We start from the raw sequence: 23,197 nt of genomic DNA, 5'->3' as shown, positions 1-23,197 counted from the left end.
TGTAGTTGACAGGATGAGCACATGCTCCAAATGTTAAGCACCTCCAGCTGCGCTTTAGTGTTAAGGACTATTGTTGACTTGTAACAAGGGAGGGTTCTGATTGTTTCAAAAAACAAAACTAAAAAACTACAAAAGAAAAACTGTAAAAGTACTTGCATTCTAATTTCAATGCATCCAATCTAATTGATGCTCAATTAAAAAGGTTTTACATTTTAAACAATAACTTGGAAGCTTCTTCTACAGTCTGATATGTGCCTTGTTCATTTTCAGATTTTATGCAACAGACCAAATCAAAGCAGCTTTTGCAGGTTTTTACAAGAAATGTTATATAACAGCAAGGCGTATGTTACTATTCAGCCCGTTGAGCTTTGGAAACTACTTAGACTTCCTACAAGAGAGTTCATGCTTTTTCAAGCTGGATTGAGAGTTGGATTTAGGTCTGGGGTCTGTATCACAAAGCAGCAGGTTTAACAAACTCGGATTTAAATCCTCAACTTTGACTGATCTAACCTAAGGTTTCAGAAAGGTAGTTTAATCAACTCTGAGTAGGTCTACTCAGAGTTCAGCAGGTGCAAAACAGGTATGAAAAGCCCTTATCAGTGGATCCCCAATTGGACGAGGTACCATGACGATAGGCAACAGGAAGTGTCTATTTCACCCCACTGGACTGGAGATTTTAATGCAGAAATGAGAAAAGAAAAATAGAAAAAGCTTTGAAAAGACAGAGAAACAGCGCTACATCTGCAAAGGACAGGAAGATGACGAAGGAGAGGATTGTTGCTTGACTTAATGCTTAAGTTTATGTGAAGTTTCATATGGCAGGCCCTTCTTACATTTATTAAAAGCACTCTCCTCTCTGATGCTCCATTTGTAGATCACTAAAATAGGAACTGTAATAATATATTTCCTAAATTACATTTTTGTGACAAAAACTGAATTTCAGAGAGTAAAAATACAAAATGTTTCTATTGAGAATACAGTATTTTATATCTAGAAATGTTTACACATTTTAAGTGTCAGTTTTAACATTTATCAGCTTGACTGAATATTTATTTATGATATCTGAATTAAATTTCTTCACAGTGAAAATAATATATATAATATATAAACGCCTGTCGCTCATATTAAACAAACCAAAAACAAATAAATCTCATATCCTGTCCACTGAGTTGTAGAATCCTCTTCTTATTAATATTTAATTCTCTGTGAAATAATGTCGATCATGCTTTAAAAATGATCGTGGTCAAAAAAATGTAATGTTTGTTTTTTAAATCTATTATTTCAAACAGATTTAAAGAATGATTTTATTTTATTTTTGTATGCACAAAACTAGGACAAAATCTCGCGACTAAATCAAGAAATAAAACATGATTGGCTCTAATGAGAGCAAAGACAGAGGACACTCTGAGTTTACTGAACAAAACCTGCTACAGACCAGGTTAGCTCTGGGGAAAATGTTACTATGGTGACTGAAACAGAGATTGGGTAAACTCTCTTTATGAAACAGAACCCTGGACCTTAGCCGGGCTGTTCTACAGGAGTAAAGTTTGATCTGATCCATTGATTTCAGTTTAGAATTGCCTTGCTTTAAGGTGAGCCTCAACCGCAGCCCTTTGGAGCCTCTAATGTTTCCTTTCTCCACTCCCGCGTAATTATTTAGCCCAATCCATCTTCAACTCTGACCAACATCCTATCCCTGCTGAAAGGACAGCATGATGCTGCCACCACCAGAATTTATGGAGGGAGAGGATGTTGGAAGTGTGATGTGTAATGTGTCAAATCAATTGCTTTAAATGTAATCCCTCTAGAATATAAATAAATAAATAAGAATTAGTCTAATCTGGCCAGAGAATCTTCATCCACATTTTTTTTTGTTATAACAATCTACTTGCTCAGCCTGTCCTTTAGATGAATAGCCATGTCTTAGTTAATTTGCACTTGGGATATAAACTGAACATTTTTTTTACTTGTAAAACTAAGGTAAATACATCTCATTATTGTTTTTTCAGCAAAATGCATTTAATTTGTGTTGGTTAATCACATAACATTCCATCAAACTTTAGGGAAGTGTGGGGTTTTTATAGGATGTGAAGTTAAATTGATATGAATAGTTCTGCAAGGTACAATAAACCCAAACAAACACCACACTAAGCCCTGCAACCACCAATAATCAGGTAAACAGCTTTATTTAATTGGCATGTAAGCTAATCACAACAATCTGTCTGTAAAACATGTTCATTCTCTAAAGTTTGCATTTAACAAAGGAAGGCAACAGGTGCAGTGAGTGGAGTATAGATCCGATGAAGTTGCATCAAATGATGTGAAGCAAGGAGGCCTTTTTGTGTAAAAGTTTGTGAAACCATACACTACCAAACTGTTAACCGGGGTTATGAGCATGTTTGGCAACTTTGGGAAGAGAAAAAAAAAAAACATTAAAAAGAAAATTGTTCGCTCGCTTTGCGCCCACCCCCTTGTCATAAGATATGGATGTCCCGTAAGGTTATTTGTGTTTGCTGGGGATTGAAGTGCTCAACTGGATTAAAAACATACTGCATATGTTTGGAAATCTGTTTCCCTGGGCGTATGAGTGGAGTGAGCGAGCGTGAAGCAGCAGCTTGCGTCTCCTCCAAGAGAGAGGGCAGACACTCTCATCATTAGCCGGGCTACAATGTGCTCCTCTACCTGCTCCAATCTGCACAGCCAGGCTCCACTCTGACGCCAGACAGATGTTCCCAGCACGAGGTGCAAAGTATTTAGAGGGGGAACGAGAGTGTGCAGGAGAGAGGCAGAAGAATGAAAATATTCAGCAGAGCACACAATAAGAGTTTAATTATGAATAATACTATTGCTTCTTTGTTCTCACTGTGCAGTTAGATATGGTTCGACTGGCCTCTGGGAAACTGTTTTTGGCTTCCATATGGGGGCAGCTGTCTGTCAAAAAAATTAACACTTAAATCATAACATGCACAGCAGATACGGTTACAGGATGAAGAACAATGCAAATGTGTACGTGTTGTTTTGCAAAAACAAACTCTAAGGCTTTCACAAACCTTCAAATTTTAATCTTATAATTTCATGCTTCTAAGATAGTAATGATCTGCAACTTTGACAAAAAAAATCTTGAAGTATCGCTTCTGATAGTCATCAACAAAAAACGGTTTGTAAATATGCAAAACAATTCTGTAAAAACACAAAGAACATATCAAGCTTAAAGGGGCTATGGTGGCCTAAGTTTAGATAATTTATTAATAATACAGGATTGAAATAAATCATCTTATATAAAGATAAAATGCAACTCAAGAGCTATGAAATGAACAAAATTGGGCTCATTCTGATCAGTTTTAATTTCACTTAATAAATTAAGTTTTATTATTGTTTTCTAAGGGGAAAATGGAAGTTTTTGCCGTTAATACTGAGTGTTTTTTAATAAAAAAAGAGACAAAACAACCAAAGTGTGATCATTTCAAGAGTTTAGCACCAAATTAAAAGCTGTAAAGAGGTTACACGTCTAACAGTTAGCAGTTAAAGGACATGTTGAGGTGTGGAGCAGATGATCTCTGCAGGCCGCAGAATTCACAAACACAAAGCCAGCTGGTCCAATACTGTCACAATACTCCACTGTTAGTGTTTGCATGAGCTGCAGGAGAACACAGACTCCTTCCTCTTTTGGGAGCTGCAACAATAGAGGAGGATGTTAAAGCATGCATATCCCCTGTGCACTATAATAATCAGATGTCCATCTGGCTTTCAATAACTATCAGCTTGCTTCACATTGATAGATTGTATTGGGAGAAACTGAAAATCAAGAATAATTCTGACTGAACAGGATCTAAAGTGAGTCAACCTGGAACTGATTAGGAGTTTTTGCTTGTATAAACAAACTTTAACTTTGTGTTCACAAACCAAGGCAAGATTACTTCAGTGGTGACACACCTTTAGGAGTGAGATGTTTTATATTACACATAAGTGAAACCTAAACCTAAAGCCAGTATTTAGCAGCAATAAACATATTTTGTTTTCCTAGAATATGACATATATTTCACAGATGTTTTGAAGAGAACAGGTATTTCCTAGTGCTGTATTTGTACGAACCGACTATATTAAGATCCAAATGATTTGTATTTTACAGTAATTATTACCGCAAGTCCTCATTGGAACATCTGTATTGATTTAGACTCCAGGAGACCAGAGAGGAGGAGGGAGAGGCTCACAATCTGGAATTTGACTCTGAGAGCGAGACAACAATCTGTTGTGCGCTTATTTTAGTAATTGTCCATAATTCATGTGAGAACGCGGGTGTGTGTTGAGGAAGATTCTAAATGATTGTTTTTTGTTGCTCAGAGGGTCAATCACAATAGGCAGCTGCATTGAAAATGCATATCCATCATCTAATAATGTTATTCTGAAAGCAAGTGGACAGCTGGTAAGAGAAGACAAGACATCCAGCCACACAGTTTACACCTAATTGGTGGAATAAATTGTTCCTGGCCGACCAAACTAAAGATGTGATAAAAAACTTGACAGTTGATATAAACATAAAATTATGATAGTTTATTGTTTATAACTCCTGCATTCTTATTCTGAATGTTTGTAAAGAAGTGTTAGAATGTATGACCTAAAACGAGAAGCTGAGACAGGTAATGGTGATAGCTGCAGAAGTAGCAATAAGTGAAATTTTTTCTTTCTTGGGAAATAAATATTTTCTTTTTATTTGTTCAGGTCAACAGAGCATTGTAGCTTTGAAGTTTACTTTGAGTTTTGCTGTGATATTAATCAGGAAAGTACCGTAAGTATGACTACAATTCATTTTATATAAGGTCAGTGTGTTGGAATCAAATCACAAACAGTAAAAACTTTCTTGTGAGAAATCCTTTTAATCGCAGCAGTTTTATCCGACTGGTGGAAAGTTATAGCAAGTTAATCCCAAATTACCACATCTGCAATGCAGAATAGCAGAAACAGAAAGTCACAACTACTAAAAGCACAGAGAAAACACACAGTTTGTCTGAGACAAAAAATTATGGCCTTAACTTCACCTTGATTTTAAAGCTACTTTTATGTGTGAATGTGATGAACTGTAAGCTTTAAAATGATCATTTAGAGTTTAACAAGTGCAATGCACAGTTGTTGGACACTGTGTAGACAGAATTGAGCCTATATTGCAGTAGCTCAATCTAAAATTTAAAGTATATATATATATATATATATATATATATATATATATATATATATATATATATATATATATATATATATATAAATAAATCAGGACAAGAAATTGTCGCAGCTTAATAACATTTTAAAATAAAAAATAAAAATTATAATAATAATAATAATAATAAAATAAACAACTGAGATATTTTTTCTATAATTACAATTTACTATTAAGGTTGATCAGAGTCTATAGAAATTGTAAATAGTATGTTATGGCTTGTTTCAATAGTTCTGATGTAACACAGAAGCTAATTTAGTTAGAAGACAAAAATAAGAGAACATGCCATCAATGTATTGTAAGGTAGATGTGATCTGATCTTTAATTCAATTCAATTCAGTTTATTTATATAGCGCCAAATTCACAACACATGTCATCTCAAGGCACTTTACAGTTCAACCAGATCATACAGTCAAATTGATACAAAGTTTTCTATCTAAGGAAAACCAGTTGATTGCATTGACTCATTGACTCAAATACAATCCCTCACACTAAGCATGCTTGTAGCGACAGTGGAGAGGAAAAACTCCCTTTTAACAGGAAGAAACCTCCAGCAGAACCAGGCTCAGTGTGAGCGGCCATCTGCCAAGGCCGACTGGGGTTCAAGGAGACAGAAGCAGAGATACAAGCAGCTGTAAAAGGCGGCCCCGTCCAGGAAACACACAGCCAGGCAGACGAGCTCCAAGGCAGCTCCCATGCCAGAGGATGAAGAGAGCACTTCCACCCAGCCACGGCCAGAGAAACAGGACCACACCTGAAGACAGGCCGATCTCCAACATCTACAAACAAGGGTGTTGATGGAAGCAGCACAGCTGATGTTTCTTTCCTGGATGACGTCACAGCCAAACAGGAACAGACGAGGCAAAGCTACTCTGAGGAAAAGCAGAGAGAGCAGAAGGTTAGAGATTGAACAAACAGATTCTGCAGAATAGGAGAACAGAGAGAGAATGAAGCAGAATGATGAAATGGGGGTCCCTATGTCCTCCAAAAGTCTAAGCCTATAGCAGCATAAATATAGAGAGAGAGCTCAGGATAACCTGAGCCACCCTAACTATAAGCTTTATCAAAAAGGAAAGTTTTAAGCCTAGTCTTAAAAATAGACAGGGTGTCTGCCTCACGGACTAAAACTGGTAGTTGGTTCCACAGGAGAGGAGCCTGATAACTAAAAGATCTGCCTCCCATTCTACTTTTAGAAATTCTAGGAACCACTAGTAAACCTGCAGATTGAGAGCGAAGTGCTCTGTTAGGAACATAAGGAACAATCAGATCTCTGATATAAGATGGAGCTTGGCCATTTAAGGCTTTATATGTGAGAAGGAGGATTTTAAATTCTATTCTTGATTTAACAGGAAGCCAATGAAGAGAAGCCAGGATAGGCGAGATATGATCTCTCTTTTTAATTTTCATCAGAACTCTGGCTGCAGCATTTTGGATCAGCTGAAGGCTTTTAACTACAGTTTGTGGACTTCCTGATAGTAAAGAATTACAATAGTCCAGCCTTGAAGTAACAAATGCATGGACTAGTTTCTCAGCATCACCCCTGGACAGGAGATTTCTAATTTTTGCAATGTTCCTCAGATGAAAGAAGGAAATTCTAGAAACCTCTTTGATCTGGGATTTAAATGACAGGTCCTGATCAAAAATAACACCAAGATTTTTTACTTTATTATCTGAAATCAGTTTAATCCCATCCAAATGAAGTGACTGGCTAATCAGCTTCTTTTTCAGAGACTCTGGTCCAAAGACTATAACTTCTGTTTTGTCTGCATTCAGAAGCAGAAAGTTAAGAGTCATCCAGGTTTTTATGTCTTCAAGACATGCTTGTAATCTATGTAATGGGTTAGCTTTATCTGGATTTATAGACAGATATAGCTGGGTATCATCAGCATAACAGTGGAAATTAATCCCATGCTTTAGGAGTCTGGGACTAACTTCAAGAAATTTTTTTTTCTAAATTTGCTCATATCTGCAGTTAAAGCAATATTTCTAAAAAAAAACAACAACAACTGGGATTGTGACAAACAAGGGTAGAAAAAGACCCAGATATGTATTGCTTCAGAAGTGAGGAGGAGGATGGTAAGGGAACAAAGATTTAAAGAGTTGTGTGGTTAGCAGAATCAGACAATTCTCAGCCCTGTTTGGTGACTCCCTGATCGTTTTCTGATCAGTGAAAACACACTCCTACTAACAGGTTTTGCCAACATTTAACTATTGAGAGAGAGGAAGCACCAGAGCTGTACGAACCCATTCAAAGCGAAAGACTGTAGTTTTAGAGTAGGCATGTTGGCTGCCACAATAGAATCTGGCAGAAATTGTAATTTCACTTTGTTCACTGTTTCAAACTTTTTCATTCTACTTATTTGTGTTAAGAAAAAATAGCTGTTTCGCACTAGCCTTCAAATTATAGAATAGAATAGAACAGAATAGAATAGAAAAAACCCTTTATTGTCCCACAATGAGGAAATTCTGATGTTACAGCAACAAAAATATTAAAGAAGAAATGGCCACACAAAAGTGTATGAAATAACATGCTTAACTTGGCAACATTTCTTTAATTTGGCAAAGGAGGGAATACAACAGGAAGGAACTTAAGCAGGACAATAAAACAAATGACAGCAAAGATGCGGTTATATTTAATTTATCGGTTTGTCATAGTTTATTCCTCCAAGGAAAGCAACATATGACTGCTTGTGGCAGGAAGGACATAAATAAATTTTTTTGAAAACCGCTGATTAGATTTATAAAAAATGAATCTGCATCAGCTTGTAAATGTTTGAAAAACAAAAAGTTGGAAAATAAACGACCAGGGTCCACTATTGAAAAACGGCACCAAACAGTAGAGAGTCACCAGGGCTTTACAGGTGCTGGTCATAAAATTAGAATATCATGAAAAAGTTGATTGATTTCAGTAATTCCATTTAAAAAGTGAAACTTGTATATTATATTCATACATTACATACAAACTCATATATTTCAGATGTTTATTTTGTTTAATTTTGATGATTACAAATGACAACAAATGAAAATCTCAAATTCATCATATCAGAAAATTAGAATATTACTGAAGACCAATAAAAACAAAGGATTTATAGAAATGTTGGCCAACTGAAAAGTATGAACATGAAAAGTATGAGCATGTACAGCACTCAGTATTTAGTTGGGCCTCCTTTGGCCTGTATTACTGCAGCAATGCGGCGTGGCATGGAGTCGATCAGTCTGTGGCACTGCTCAGGTGTTATGATAGCCCAGGTTGCTCCAATAGTGGCTTTTAGCTCTTCTGAATTGTTGGGTCTGGTGTATTGCATCTTCTTCTTCACAATACCCCATAGATTTTCTATGGGGTTAAGGTCAGGAGAGTTTGCTGGCCAATTAAGAACAGGGATACCATGGTCCTTCAACCAGGTACTGGTAGCTTTGGCACTGTGTGCAGGTGCCAAGTCCTGTTGGAAAATGAAATCTGCATCTCCAAAAAGTTGGTCAGCTGCAGGAAGCATGAAGTGCTCTAAAACTTCCTGGTATGTGGCTGCGTTGACCCTGGACCTCAGAAAACACAATGGACCAACACCAGCAGATGACATGGCACCCCAAACCATCACTGACTGTGGAAACTTTACACTGGACTTCAAGCAACGTGGATGAAGTGCCTCTCTTCTTTTCCTCCAGACTCTGGGACCTTGATTTCCAAAGGAAATGCAAAATTTACTTTCATCAGAGAACATGACTTTGGACCACTCACCAGCAGTCCCGTCCTGTTTCTCTTTAGCCCAGGCAAGACGCTTCTGACGCTGTCTGTGGTTCAAGAGTGGCTTGACACAAGGAATGCGACAGCAGAAACCCATGTCTTTCATACGTCTGTGTGTGGTGGTTCTTGAAGCACTCACTCCAGCTGCAGTCCACTCTTTGTGAATCTCCCCCACATTTTTGAATGGGTTTTGTTTCACAATCCTCTCCAGGGTGCGGTTATCTCTCTTGCTTGTACACTTTTTTCGACCACATCTTTTCCTTCCCTTCGCCTCTCTATTAATGTGCTTGGACACTGAGCTCTGTGAACAGCCAGCCTCTTTAGCGATGACCTTTTGTGTCTTGCCCTCCTTGTGCAAGGTGTCGATGGTCGTCTTTTGGACAACTGTCAAGTCAGCAGTCTTCCCCATGATTGTGTAGCCTATAGAACTAGACTGAAAGACCATTTAAAGGCTTTTGCAGGTGGTTTGAGTTAATTAGCTGATTAGAGTGTGGCACCAGGGGCCATCAATTTTGAACCTTTTCACAATATTCTAATTTTCTGATATGATGAATTTGAGATTTTCATTTGTTGTCATTTGTAATCATCAAAATTAAACAAAATAAACATCTGAAATATATGAGTTTGTATGTAATGTATGAATATAATATACAAGTTTCACTTTTTAAATGGAATTACTGAAATCAATCTACTTTTTCATGATATTCTAATTTTATGACCAGCACCTGTATATAAAAAGCATCTATTTCTAAGCTTTAAATATATATAGGGATATTATTCTGTGATAAGGATTATTAGGTACCTATTTTATGCAGAACTTTTGTAATTTTGGAGCAGCAATAAGAAGAATATTTTATTGTTTTTTTCAATGGGACACATTTCTAGTTCATGGTCTTTATTCCAACCATTTATTTATTGATTTTTAGTTCAGATCTCGAGAGCATATATGAACATGATAATCAAACTGCTTGCTAAGATAAAAAATGCTTAAATTCTTAAGTGCTGCCCACATTACAGAGCCATATAGGAAGAGTCCGGTCACATTCAGAATATAAACTTTTAAGTACTTTAAGCAGGAATTTATTACATACTTTTCAAGAAATTATAAGTGTTTTTAATTAAGAGTAATTTCATTTGAATGTGCTTTACTGGAGACATCAATGTTTGTCAAAGAGCACTACTGCCACCTACCGGTTTGGGATGTCACGGTATCGGCTGTTGATCAAGTCCCAGGGCTGTATCTGAGGTTGGTCATAACGGGCTATTATCCGTGATGATGATGACAACCACTGCACTATTCGAAGCAGAGAGTAATGGATTAATGACTTGTTTTTTTCTCTGGCCAGAAGTTCGATGGCAAATCCTCCCTCTTCAAGTTGGAAAACCAAGACGAACCCGTCCATGGAGGATCATGAATCAGAAAGGTGAAATAACAAATTCTGACATCACTGCTGGAAGATGTCAGGAGTGAGGTGTTACAATATTTGGGCAAAAATGACCATTCCCAGACTCAGTGATCGTAACGAAAAATATTGTTTTTATTTTTTGACTGATCAAAGCTAAATTCATTAAATCATCGCAAACATACTAGTTTTAAGTATAAATAATGACCCATTGGTTATTCCTTGCTGACCGGACTTTTCCTTTGAAATGCTCCTTCTTTTCTCCATTTTCACCTGTGCCATACCAGGGGTCAATCTATAATACTAAGGGTATCAAAGCACAAGTTTTATGGTTATATAACTCGGGGTAATTAGAGCTGCTCAAGTGAATCTTAGTGTGGAAAGATCCTCCTCTTAAGACTATATAACAGGCGGAGAACAAACAAGAAGAAAATAAATTTTTTTCATATGAAAAATTATTGGCCAGAATTAAAAATGAGGACAATTTTGACACAGGAACAAATGTACTGAGTGAGATTATTAATTAGAAAATTTGTGCTGAGGTATATTTAGGAAAATTAAGATTTGCTATAGTAACACATTTTCCCTTTTTATATGTTTGTATGTATGTGTCTATACATATTTTGTTTATTTATTTTATTAGTTTAGTTTAATGTACTTTTGTCTCTGTTATTGATAGAAAGCCAAAGTTCAAATGTGATGGAAATAAGTGATGTGAAACTGTGTGTTCATGTTTAAAGTTGTAAATAAATAACAAAAATCAATTATAAAAACAGTGTAAAACAATAGCCTGCCTTAAATAATCTTTCATAAACATAAAAATAGAAAAATCTTGCCTTAAAAATCAGTTAAGTCTGCTTTAGAGGAATCAACTACTTAAAACTGACGAGCAGCTATTTGCATGTTTTTACTGATATTTTAATGTCTTCTCTTTGAATATGAACTCCCAGTCTTAAGGTCTGAAGGCTGCTTTAACAAAACACATAATTTTAGCTCCTTCTTCATATTCTAAATCACATTTAATTAACCAGCAATCTTGTTCTAACTGGAAGAAATATTGACATTTTGAAGCTACAAAACCAGAGTCCTGACTTTTAAGCCTAATTTAAACAGATCTGCAAAAATGAATTATTTCAGGCTTAACTGTATATTGAAAAGTAATTAATAATTCTCCTTCCATAGATAAATCTTCAATATTTTTTTTAATGTTTAATGAGTTTCAACAATTTTTAAATGTTATTAATCACCTTCTTTAAGACTAATATCCACAAAGCAGCAGTTTGGATCTATGGCCGGCAAACCGTTAAATGTAAACAAATAGGAGATACAATCAAGATAGTGTATCATATTGATGTGCAGCTTATTTAGTCAGAAAAGGTTTTTATTATTTTATTTTTTACACTCAGTGATACCAACTGTTGTATAAGAATATATACATATAAAATCAGGCCCCTAAGGTTTTTATTTAGTTAAAAGGACCTTCCCTATGTATGGAAGCAATGTTTATGTCTCAGTGCACCTCTTGTAAAACTCTATACTGATGTGAATAAATACTGTGTGAGAACCTGGCAACAAATAATCAAATATTTCAAGTCCTGCTCTCCAGAGGGCTCTGGCACGGCTGAGATAAAGCAAGAAGATCCTGAGCACATGTTTAGTTAAGTGATGAGCCATGTGTTGTATTGGTACTCGGAGCAGAAGCGAGGGATGCACCAAAACATAAGCTACTTCAGCGTGTCCTTGTTATGTTTCTTTTTCTTCTCTAATGAGACTTTAACAGAGAAATCAGCTGAAATCGGCTGCAGCTTGCTGCTCGGTCCAGGCTGACCTTACTTCGCTTTCGGCTGATTTATGGAAATCCTCTTCTTTACAACTCCACGGAATGCACAATAATTATGGATTCATCTGCAAACCAGGGCAAGGTTGTATGACCCTGGACCCATGAATACATATGAAGAGAATATGGCTGCTGCAGCTCATAATATTTCACTACTGAAAAAGTAAACAATCATCTATTTGACATTTGAAACTATGACCTCAGAGTTAAAATCAACAAACATGCCAAGAATATCATAGTACAGCACTCTTAACATTTTAAAGATGGAACTAATTGTTCTTTAATCAGTGCATATTCATTAGTTTTTCTGAATGACATGTGTTCATTCACAAAATAAAAAAAAAGAAGCTTGGAATAGAATCTAACACACTCAGTTTGACACTTGAAACAAAATGGAGGCTGTATCTTGTCACCTAGCCACCCTGGTCAATTAAACACCTCCTACAATAGCTAGCTGCCTTCACTCAAAAGGCTCATTAACCCTTCTGACCAACAACCAGTCACAATCAGAAAAAACATCCCATCATATTGGCCAATCCAGCATGGGCAGATCCGGTCAACACCCACACAAGTGACAGGATATTGAATTGCTTGAGAGAATGTCGTCTGTCTGAAGGCTTGAAAGATATTTGTTTATTCACAGCTGGTGAATAAACCAGGCTGTCTTTAAAGGTTGGAGAATAGAAATTAAAGGTGATACTATGCTTCTTTTTTTCCATTGTTTTTCTGTCTCTCCTTTATCTGAGATATACTGTAAACTAAAGTTGTGACTTAAATCAAACTTTCTTATATATATATATATATATATATATATATATATATATATATATATATATATATATATATATATATATATATATATATATATATGTAACTTTTTAGGATAATAACATTTAAATCAACACTGTAACTTTTGATGTCAAGTATTATTATTATTTTGAGACATCTCTAATTAATTATCATGTCTGTAAACAGTAAATCACTTAGGACATATTGATGCTCTGTACAAAAATACTTAGCTATGAAAAAAAAATCGAAATCGAGTCCGACACCGAATGAGTCATGTGACCTCGAGCACCACTTAACGGCAGTCTGAGCTTGCCTTAAACACAAGAGCTAACACAGCTAAGCTAAAAGACAAACTGATGGCCCATATTTTTTGGTTCTATATTATAAGATTTAATCTATAGGGGTAAATATGGCCTTAAATTTACAAGTTACACCATGACTTCTCAATCTGTTTTTTTTATTTATCCTTTTTCATTCGCTTTAAGCAGGAAACATAATAATGAACTGAAATAAAGGCTTTAAAAATATCAGTTTGTTTAATTAACATAAATCAGTTTTACTCTGACGCCTTACACCATAACTTAATTGACACATTTTCAGCTCACTTAAATAATTTAATGTTTTGATAATATTCTAAATTATTCAACGACTCTATAGTTTATTAAATAAACAACATGCCATGTTTCCGCTTTTACTTGTAAAATGTTATTCAGCTCCATTAAAATCTAGTCTTATAAAAATAATCTACCATTTGCAGCTGGCTTTGATGACATCACAAGAGGCAATATGCAACTGATCACTATCTACATAATTAGAAATGAAGCTAATATATTAACTTAAGTATCGAAGAAGGCCAACGCCTCAACCACACCTCCAAGTCACCCATAGATCACTTCCTGTTCATCCATCCTTTAACCTTCAACAATCTCTGTAGCATGGTCCTTGCACGTGAAAAGGAAAATATGGGAAAACATAGAACAAACATCAGATGGAAAGTTAAAACACAGGCTTAAATGGGTTTCCAGATGGAAATGACCCCAGAGAGCTGAGAAGGTGTGTGTATGAAGGCCTGCAATCCAGAATATGTGGCACCAGTTAAGTCAAGACGAAAGAGCTAAAAAAATTCCAGCAGGATATTGTGAGAAGCTTTAAAAGCATAAATAGTTTGAACCAAATCAATTCTACCAGCCAATACTGGAGAAATTAACATCTTAATTTGAAGAAAGTACAAAAAAAACCTCTACAATTGTTTTAGGTATTTAGCAAAAAAAATATGAGAATTCTACCTCATCTAAAAGGATAATACGGACTTAATGTCAGACAGAGAGGACAAAAAAGCCATGCGTCTTATAATGTAATGAAAATATGAGTAATGACCTATAAAAAGGTGCTTATGCACCATGAGGTTTACTTTTACAAACCCATTCAAGGACTCTCCCTTTAAAAAACACATAAAGCAAGGTCATAAGTATATTTTCCTCCAGATAGCTTTTTAAAAATCTTTGTATTTTGAGAGATACTGCAATAAGAATCCATATTTCATTATCCAGGTGGGTTATTATTGACCGTGTACATCTGTTAATAAGAAAAGTAAACAAGGAGGGTATCTAATATTTATCCAGCAAAGAGAAATATAGGTGAATGAATTATGTCCTAAGAGCATTTTTTTACAGAACAAAAGTTTGGATCTTTAAATGGATTCGGTGCTCTTTTATTTTAAAAATCAAGTCTTTAAAAAAAAATGAAAAGGCAGCAATGACACATCTCTGAAGCGGCTTTGTGATCTTGCTTTTCAGGCTACTAGTATCTACTGGGTTGATCTCCCAGTTCTCAAGGGATTATAAAAAATGTCTGCAAACCTCAAAATATTTGAGGCAATCAACAACTCAACATGCATTTGGCGTTAGAATGCAAGAATGCGAAAACACACAAGCGAATGGATAAAAAGGAGTGAAATATGAAGAGAAATAAGGGGATCGGAGCTGTGCCCATTTTGGGGGTGTAAAATATGGAGAAGTGTGGATCATTGGGGGAGCTGCTCTGCCTGGGGGAACAGATGAAGGGAGGACACTCTGCCAAGATCTCTCCACTGAAGGGGGAGCTGAGGGACTGGAGCACTATGGGAGGAAAAGTGTGTGCCTCGCATGCTGCTCTCCCCAATCTCAGTCTCACACGCTCACATTGACACGTCCCAGGCACTGCGCAGCAGAGGGAAATTGCTGCTGACAGGGCCTTGCAAACTTTCACAGCCATTTAGAAAGACTTACTCCCACACTTTTGTCGCAGGCATTTATTGCACAAGATACATGATATGAAAAATTAACATTTTCAAACTTGGCACTGTTTTTTTTCAACCAAGTTCGGCTTTAAAAAACCATTCATAATTTTTCAGCTTCACGATCGGTCCTGGTGCAGATGTAAACACCTCACATGCCAAGTGAGACCACGAGATTATGAAAATGCACACTTAAAAAACCTACCAAACACAACTTCTTAAATTTTATATCATACAGTATGACTTTCTAATCCAATAAGGAGAACTGCCTGTATAACCATCGCCAAAACTGATGAGGTGAAGGAGCAGAAGGTTTTGGAGACAAACTGTACCTTAATGTTCACAACCAACCAGTGCCTCCAGTAGGCAGGGTGCGCAGATCGTCTTGGAACATCAGGATCAACCATCACCAGGACGTACATCCTTTTCTGCATGCAAAAAGAAATAAATGCAACTTTTTACATTTGTCACAGATTCTATTTTTTAAAACACACTTACATACATTTTTTTATTGGTTTTAAACACAGCTTTTCTAGGTGCTTTACTTGACCCCTTTAGCTTTTTAAGATGTGCCGTTCAAGTATAATGTTGGCAAAAGCTTAACAACCATTTCAGCCCCATCCCTCAACAGATGCCGTGAATTATATGATGTTATTGTTTACCTGCTGTTTATGATATTGATTTTGTGTCTTCAAATTAATCACAGATTAAAAGTGGCTTTTTTAAAATCTTGATCTGCTCTCATTTGGTACGCGAGATTCATAAAATACATTAAAACTAAGAACATCCAACATGCTCAGACAATAAAAACATGAACCAACCAGCAGCACTTCAATACACTTTTTGAGTTTCGTAATAGATAAAAAAGGTTGTGAAGAAACTGCTTTGATGCACAAATGGGGAAATTCTTATTGCTTTATTTTATGCTGAATTAAAACTACTAACTCTATTAAAGAACTTGCTGCATGTTCTTGTTCTTTCTCATAGAAAACTATCTACATTTCTTGCATATCACCCAGGAAAAGCAAGTTTGGTAAATTTCTCTAAAATGTAAGATTTAGAACTTTTTTCCCAGTGATTTTCAAATGTAACTACCAAGGCTACCAGTTATCAAAATAAAAAAAGAAAGAGAAATATGTGAGAACATCAACTGCAGTGGATCTTTTTATTCTTTTCTCAAACAAGCTCCGTCCCTTCTGTCATTACTTAAACTTAATATCCTTCCTGTGACATAAACAAAATGACAACGTTTTGGACCTAACACCAGAACCGTCTCGTTAACATATTCACAGTAACTTTCTGCCATTTATCAAGTATCTTTATACCCCTCAATCTGTCAATGGAGAGAAAAAGCATCTTAACTAACACTTGATCACAGTTATTGGACGATGATTTGGCAGCTTTATTGCCAGAAAGGGAAAAAAAAAATCTTCATTCTGTCTGTCCCTAAAAGTTAGAGAATTATGAGAGCAGATTGAATTATTGCAAGAGCACATTTGTCATCCCTGGTTTGGTGCCCAAAATCTGCCAGACCATATGATGGGCTTTTTTTATTTTGTTCACTTCCTCTACAAACAGCGACACAGTGTCCTCTTACAGTATATCCACTTTCAATTGAAGCAAAGACCATAATGATATCAGCCTGAAAACATAAAAAAACAGGTGCAGCTTTTCTTACGTTCTAGCGCCGACTGCCAAATAACACTGTTGGCGGCACGGTAAAAGATTCTCAAAGGATCAAATGCTTTCCTGTAAACATAAATCTTAAATTTCTGTTTGTTTTGTCCTGTGAAGACATTCTTGCAGGCCTCAGAAAATTATCCTAAGCCGATGTACTTGAATGAGATAAAGAAGTAGTCATGTATTTTTCTGCAGATGCTCATTTTCAGAAGGATTCTCTGCCTACCTGACAAGCAGTAATATGCGTAAACAACTAAGCCTAATAATAGGATAATACTGTAGTCTCAGCTATAGTGCCTGCAGGTAGCATCCAGACACACCAGTAACAATAGAGCCTCCTCCACAGCCTGTCAAAAGTGACTCTATATCAGTGACCCCCCCGGGCAGCTTACCAACCATGACCTGTTGCCTTCTCCAGAGTTGTAATCCTCATTTTTATATGTTCGCTACCAGGCATAAAAAAAAGTGTGATAATGTAGTTATACTAATATCTAAGTCAGACCCCGGTGCCTTCAGAAATAGCATGCTTTCAAACAACAGCAGACGCACATGCAGCCTAAAAGGCAAATTAAGCATTTAAATTAGAAATGACCTCCAGTCACAATTACTATTGAGCGAAATCGCACTTTCTTGGTTATTTCACGAAAATTACTTTGCATGCGCACCCTTGATATGGGACAGGTTCAGGTTTTTTTGTGATGCTAAATTTAGTACAATATTAAGAGTGTTCCACATTAATTTCAAACTGTAGCAAGGGAAAAAAAATTTAAATGTGCCAGCCTATTTATGGCGGTCGTTGAATTTAAATGATTTCTGCATATATTTAAAGCTTGCATTTCTACCTGTAACATTTCTCTAGCTGCTAGTCCAGCTGGCATGGACAGCGAAAATAATACAAGAAGCTCCCATCAAGCTTGCACTTCACACATTGTGGCATGTACCCTTCTCTCTTATGTGGACATTTTTTTCCGCCCATCTGTCAAAATTCACATTAATTACACACAGATATGTGTGAAAGACTCCAGGGAAAAACAGATGCATACTCTGCCATCTGAAATAATTTATCAGGGCTTGTGCAAACTAAATGTATATCATAACACTATCTTGGAAGGCAGACAATTTCTTTTCAAATTTGGACCTCGTTCTGCTGTCTTACTTTATTAGGAGAGTTTTTACAGTTATAATTAACCTCTGCTGAACGGACACTTTGCTGAACCAGTCCAACACTTTTACTTGGATTTAGGTTCGACCTTTGACTCTACTATGCTACAACAGGCGAAGCATGTTTGCACATTTCAGGAACTAGACAATTAAAAGTGCTTTACATAAGCAAAACCAAAGTTCTCCGCAGCTGCATAATACCAGACAGTAAAGACTAAATGACATACTAAAACTAATGATGTTACCATTTTATGTTAAATTAAACTATTTAATCCTAAGATTTCTATTAGTTTCTTAGTTTTAGATAGAATGGGGAAGCAAGATTATGGATGTGCTGCAGCTGTCTTATAGGCAGACCTGTGAAGACACTGTTGCACTTGTTATTTTTTTTACTAATGATAAGCACATGAGTGCCAGTATGTTTTTTTCCTGCTCTAAGGTTAACCTCAGAGCTGTTCTTAAAGTTTTTTAGCTTTCAAGCAGGTTTTTCTTTTGCAGAATTACCAAACATTTTTTCTTAATCCATCCTCCCATCAACTTAACCACTTTCGCATTCCTTTTTTAACATTTTTACAAAAATAAGTCAATAAATTGGAAACATCAATAAGGCTTGACGCTGAAAAAACAAATTAGGTCATTTGTTACTCCAAGGCTCAATTATTGCAAGCCTTTACTATTAGAAAGTTCACCAAGTGCAGTGAAAAGCCTTCAGCTGATCCAAAAAGCTACAGCTCTGATGAAAATAAAGAAAGAGAGAATGCGTTTCTATTTTAGCTTTTCTTCACTGGTTTCCTGATTGAGTTGTTCCTTGTGTTCCTAAAAGAGCACTTTGTTCCCAAACTGTGTTTACTAGTAGTTCCTAGAATTTCTAAAAGTGTAATAGTAAGCAGATCTTTAAGTTATCATGGTTCCCGTTAGAACCAACTTCCATTCTTAACCCAAAAGGCCATGTCTATTTTTAAGACTAGGGTTATAGCAGCACTAAAAACATTTCAAGTACTGCACCTCCTATAGGACTTTTTCAAATAGCTTTGTTGTAAACAGTGACTGCCCTCTGCATGTCACGAACCCCAAAGCTATAGTGTATTACTCTCAAAGCAGCAGGAAAATGTATATCATGTATTTCTATCTATCTATCTATCTATCTATCTATCTATCTATCTATCTATCTATCTATCTATCTATCTATCTATCTATCTATCTATCTATCTATCTATCTATCTATCTATACACATGTGGACAAATAGATGTGGACGAAATTTGTAATACATAAAGGAATCTATCAAAATGAACAGATGAAGGTCAGACATTGCTTTTCAACCATAGTTTAACAGAATGATTAATGCAGCTTTAAAACTTTCTAATTTGAAAGTTTATAGTTCGAGTGGTTTAAGTTATCCAAAATGATCTGTTGTTATGCTGCTATAGTTTTAGGCTGCTGGAAGATCTGGGGTTGACTTTTTCTCTCTACTTCATTATACTTCTTTTATCAAATGTTTCATTTTTTGTTCTTTTACCATTTAACTAAATGCATTTTCTTGTCATAGGAGCTACATCTGGCCTGTAAAGCTGTGACTCTATCCAGGAAGTAACTGGGCTGCCGCAATCAACATCAAATATAGATTATATAGTTGGCCCTGTTTCTCTGTTTAGTTCTGTTTCTCTCCTAGACATAACTATTGGTTAAGCTTTCTTCTGTGTTTCTTTTGTGTTTTGGCCCCCATTGGGCTGCCACATAAGGCTGTTCCAACCGAGCCTGGTGCTGGAGCTTTTGCCCTCTGTTAAAATGGAATTGTTCCTCTTCACTGTCTCTTCATCCATGTTTGGTGTAAAAGATTGCAGCAAAGTTATGGCAATCAATATTTTTTTCTTAGACAGAACATTTTTAACCCCTTTGCCTGTTTTAATTGCTCTGGTGGACCCTGAACACTGCTTTAGGTTTTGGTTAATAACCTTTTGTTGCTAAGTTTGCAGTTCTCCCACATACATATAAACACACGCTTAGTCATATAGACACATGGGAACTACATATGCAGAAATACTGACGTTCAGTTATTTTTATTACTTTTGTATTTTAAATACTACTAAAGAGAAAATTGTATTTCTTTTAAACTTACAACATAACAAAATTCCTGGTGGTGTTTGTTCACAAGTGCTCACTAACAATTCTATGTATCATTTGAAATGATAAAAAACAATATGAAAAACTGGGGAAAAGAGTGAATTGGTTTAAATACTTTTTTTAAGTATTTTTTTCCAAGAGATAGGACATCTAGTGCCTGTGTTTACTTTACTGTACATCTTATATTTAATTTACATGTTCCAAGAAAGGCTAGAGATCTGCTTCCTAATGGCTAAATGTCATAACAATCACAGAATCTGAGGCAGGAATGAAATCTCTTCAGGTACCACAGGACTCTGCCGGGTCATTATGCAGCAGGAGATGTGAGAGCCTTGGGTAAAAGCTGGAGGCGGGGGAAGATTGAGCCTGAATTCTCCTGGGATTAACCTCCCACTGCCTACCGTGATCACAGCAAAACGGTCCACTAAGAACACACCTCAGATGCTGCCGGCTCAAATCAACCCTGCAGGAGACCGGGAAACTGTGACAATGCTTCTGGTTGGTGGTAGAGAGAAAAAAGTACTTCCTTTCTCCAATGAAAATTTAAGAAACTTCATACAGTAAATATGAATTTAAAAATTGTATACTTTTATTCTTTTACTGTTGTATTTCCAATATTTCATGGCAATAGCATCAAACAGACACAGCAGCTAAAGAAGATACAGCAAAGAACAAAGGCATGATGAAAAAAGTGCTTCCAAGGACAAAAATCTACTTGATTACCTTTGTGTGAACTTTGCTGTGGATCAGAATAAGATTGCTAATCGCTGGTCTTGTAGAGAAGCGCTGCAAACTGATGACACCCTCAAGGGTAAGGGTGAGTTATTAAGAAGGAAAAAGACGCCCCTCTGTGAGTTTACAAGTTCAAGCTTTATCCATGACCCACCACCAAACTATGTCATCTGTGCAGAAGCCTATTTGTATGCATATTGCTTCATCCTGTGCCTTCTTTAGCCCCTGTACACAGAGCAAACCATGTTTAATTTGATGGTCAACTGTTCTCATTGCTAAAACCGGAGCAAAGAAATGCATTGATCCCAAATCCCTTTTTAAGCAGCAAAAATACTTGAACTCGTTTGGTAATTAACAGGTATCTATGTTGTGATTAAGAGACAGTCATGGCTTAAGAACCATCGACTGCAGCTTAGAGAGGGGTGAGAGATCAATCTGGAAATACTGAAAAATGTGAGCTCTAAAACCAACACTGAACATGTAGTTTTATCCGGAGAGGAGAAAATGAGCAACAGTTTCTTTGTTTCTGTAGGATAACTGTACAGGCAAATCTCAGTGAGTTGGAACACAATTGGAAAGTACTATTATGAAAACAACTTAAAAGCAAACCTCATGCAGTATGCAACATTTTACACCATTTATATTCAGTTGAATCATTGATAATCACTTGAAGCTGATGGAAAAACAAAATTAAAAAACATTATGGTATGGCTATACAACCATCTTACTCTCCACAAGGAGAGTTAGCAACAAAGCATCATGTTTAAAGGACTTGCTTTTTAAAAAGGTCTCTTTTACGCATATTAATGGGAAATAAAATTGTGTGCTTAAAAATGACGCATATGCATGAGGAACTACTTAGGCTAAAAGAGAATTTTGAATCAAAGCCCATTCAAAGGCTGAACAGCACTGGACTGGTGAACTGTTGTCCATTGCTCTATTTTCAAGTACTTTTATCATTGTAAAGAGGATCTCAGGATTTAAGGATCTGGAGGAAGAAATGAAAGGCAAAGAATCCAGGCTGTTTGAGGTCCCATGTGAAGTTTTCACATTCATGATGATCTAGTCATGTAGGTCCAATGTGTTTTATCGATTATTAAATCAGTCCAGCTCTCTAACAGGAAATTCTAGAGCTGTTCATTTTTCCATCAGCTTTATAGAAATGTTGATTTCAGTCTTTAACAGCACTTGGTACCCGTCCATACTGCTAAACCACCCGCATTAAATACCAGTCCATGGCCAGTCCAGTGTAGACTGACCATAGGCTGGAGGAGGAAGACCCAACAAGAACCTGGGCTTCTTTAACACCTCCACACTAGGTTGCACTGATGCAGCAATTCCTGCAAAAAGAGACATGACGAGTATTGATTGCAAATACTATATATATATATATATATATATATATATATATATATATATATATATATATATATATATATAAAAAAGAGTACTTTGACATTCTTTTAAATGGGTCTTCATCTCTGTAAGTTCTCCTTTTTCATTGGTACCACTAAGTAATATTCAGATCTTCTAAGTAACAGGATTTAGGGTTTCATTATTTGTAATCATAAAGAGCACTGAGTAACTTTAAGCCACTAGAAGCCAGGGTTGGGCTTTAAGAATCGATAATAAGAGCTGGTTCTAACCTTTCAATTTTACCAGAATCGATGCATTTCTTTATTTCCCATTCCTAGTTTTGATGCCCAGTCCGCTGACTCTGATTATATCAAGAGTTCACAAGTTTTATATTTATATAAAGGTAGAAAATAACTATGTGATGATTTATAGTAACATTTACACAAAGTTAGAGGGTTAGGGTTAAAGGTACATTTCATGGAGAAGGTCAGACCATTTCGTCCAGACAGAACACATCAGTTGGCCAGCTAATTCATAACATGTGAACTTTTATGATCCTTCCTCTTAAAAGAATCATAATCGAGAATCGATTGGAGTGGAACTAAAATCAAAAGAAGGAATCAGATTTCAAATTATAATCCTTCAAATTCAAAGGATGCCCATTCCTACTAGGAGTGTTAGACTTGACACTTCAAGGTTTAGAACCTTCTCCTTCTGTGTTTGGAAATCTGATAGCAGTACATTTTGGACCAGCAGCGTGAGAGGTCATGGAGTTATGAGTAAAGACAAGGCAACATTCAACCCTCTAGATTAAATCCTAGATCAGAGAACCTAAAACACGTCTGATCAGGTAAGCGTCATATCTATTTTCCTGTCTAGCAAGAACGT

The 23,197-nt window shown here is 36.2% G+C and overlaps 1 protein-coding gene across 2 annotated transcripts in view; it reads right to left on the bottom strand.

Moving 5' to 3' along the window:
• Nucleotides 1-23,197, bottom strand: part of LOC119783928 (phosphatidylethanolamine-binding protein 4) — an 86,285-nt gene that overhangs the window by 38,253 nt on the left and 24,835 nt on the right. The window contains exon 4 of one of the 2 annotated variants that reach the window (XM_038285671.1): nucleotides 15,591-15,686. The exons of the other annotated variant lie outside the window; for it this stretch is intronic. Within the exon in view, the coding sequence (XP_038141599.1) occupies nucleotides 15,591-15,686 (96 nt within the window). The remainder of the gene's footprint in view (nucleotides 1-15,590; nucleotides 15,687-23,197) is intronic. 2 annotated transcript variants of the gene reach the window in all.

The sequence above is a fragment of the Cyprinodon tularosa genome, unplaced genomic scaffold, assembly GCF_016077235.1.
Source record: "Cyprinodon tularosa strain WSP-4 unplaced genomic scaffold, ASM1607723v1 ctg214, whole genome shotgun sequence".
Lineage (NCBI taxonomy): Eukaryota > Metazoa > Chordata > Actinopteri > Cyprinodontiformes > Cyprinodontidae > Cyprinodon > Cyprinodon tularosa.
Note: the sequence above shows the minus strand (reverse complement) of the source record. Positions and strands in the feature narration are given on the sequence as shown.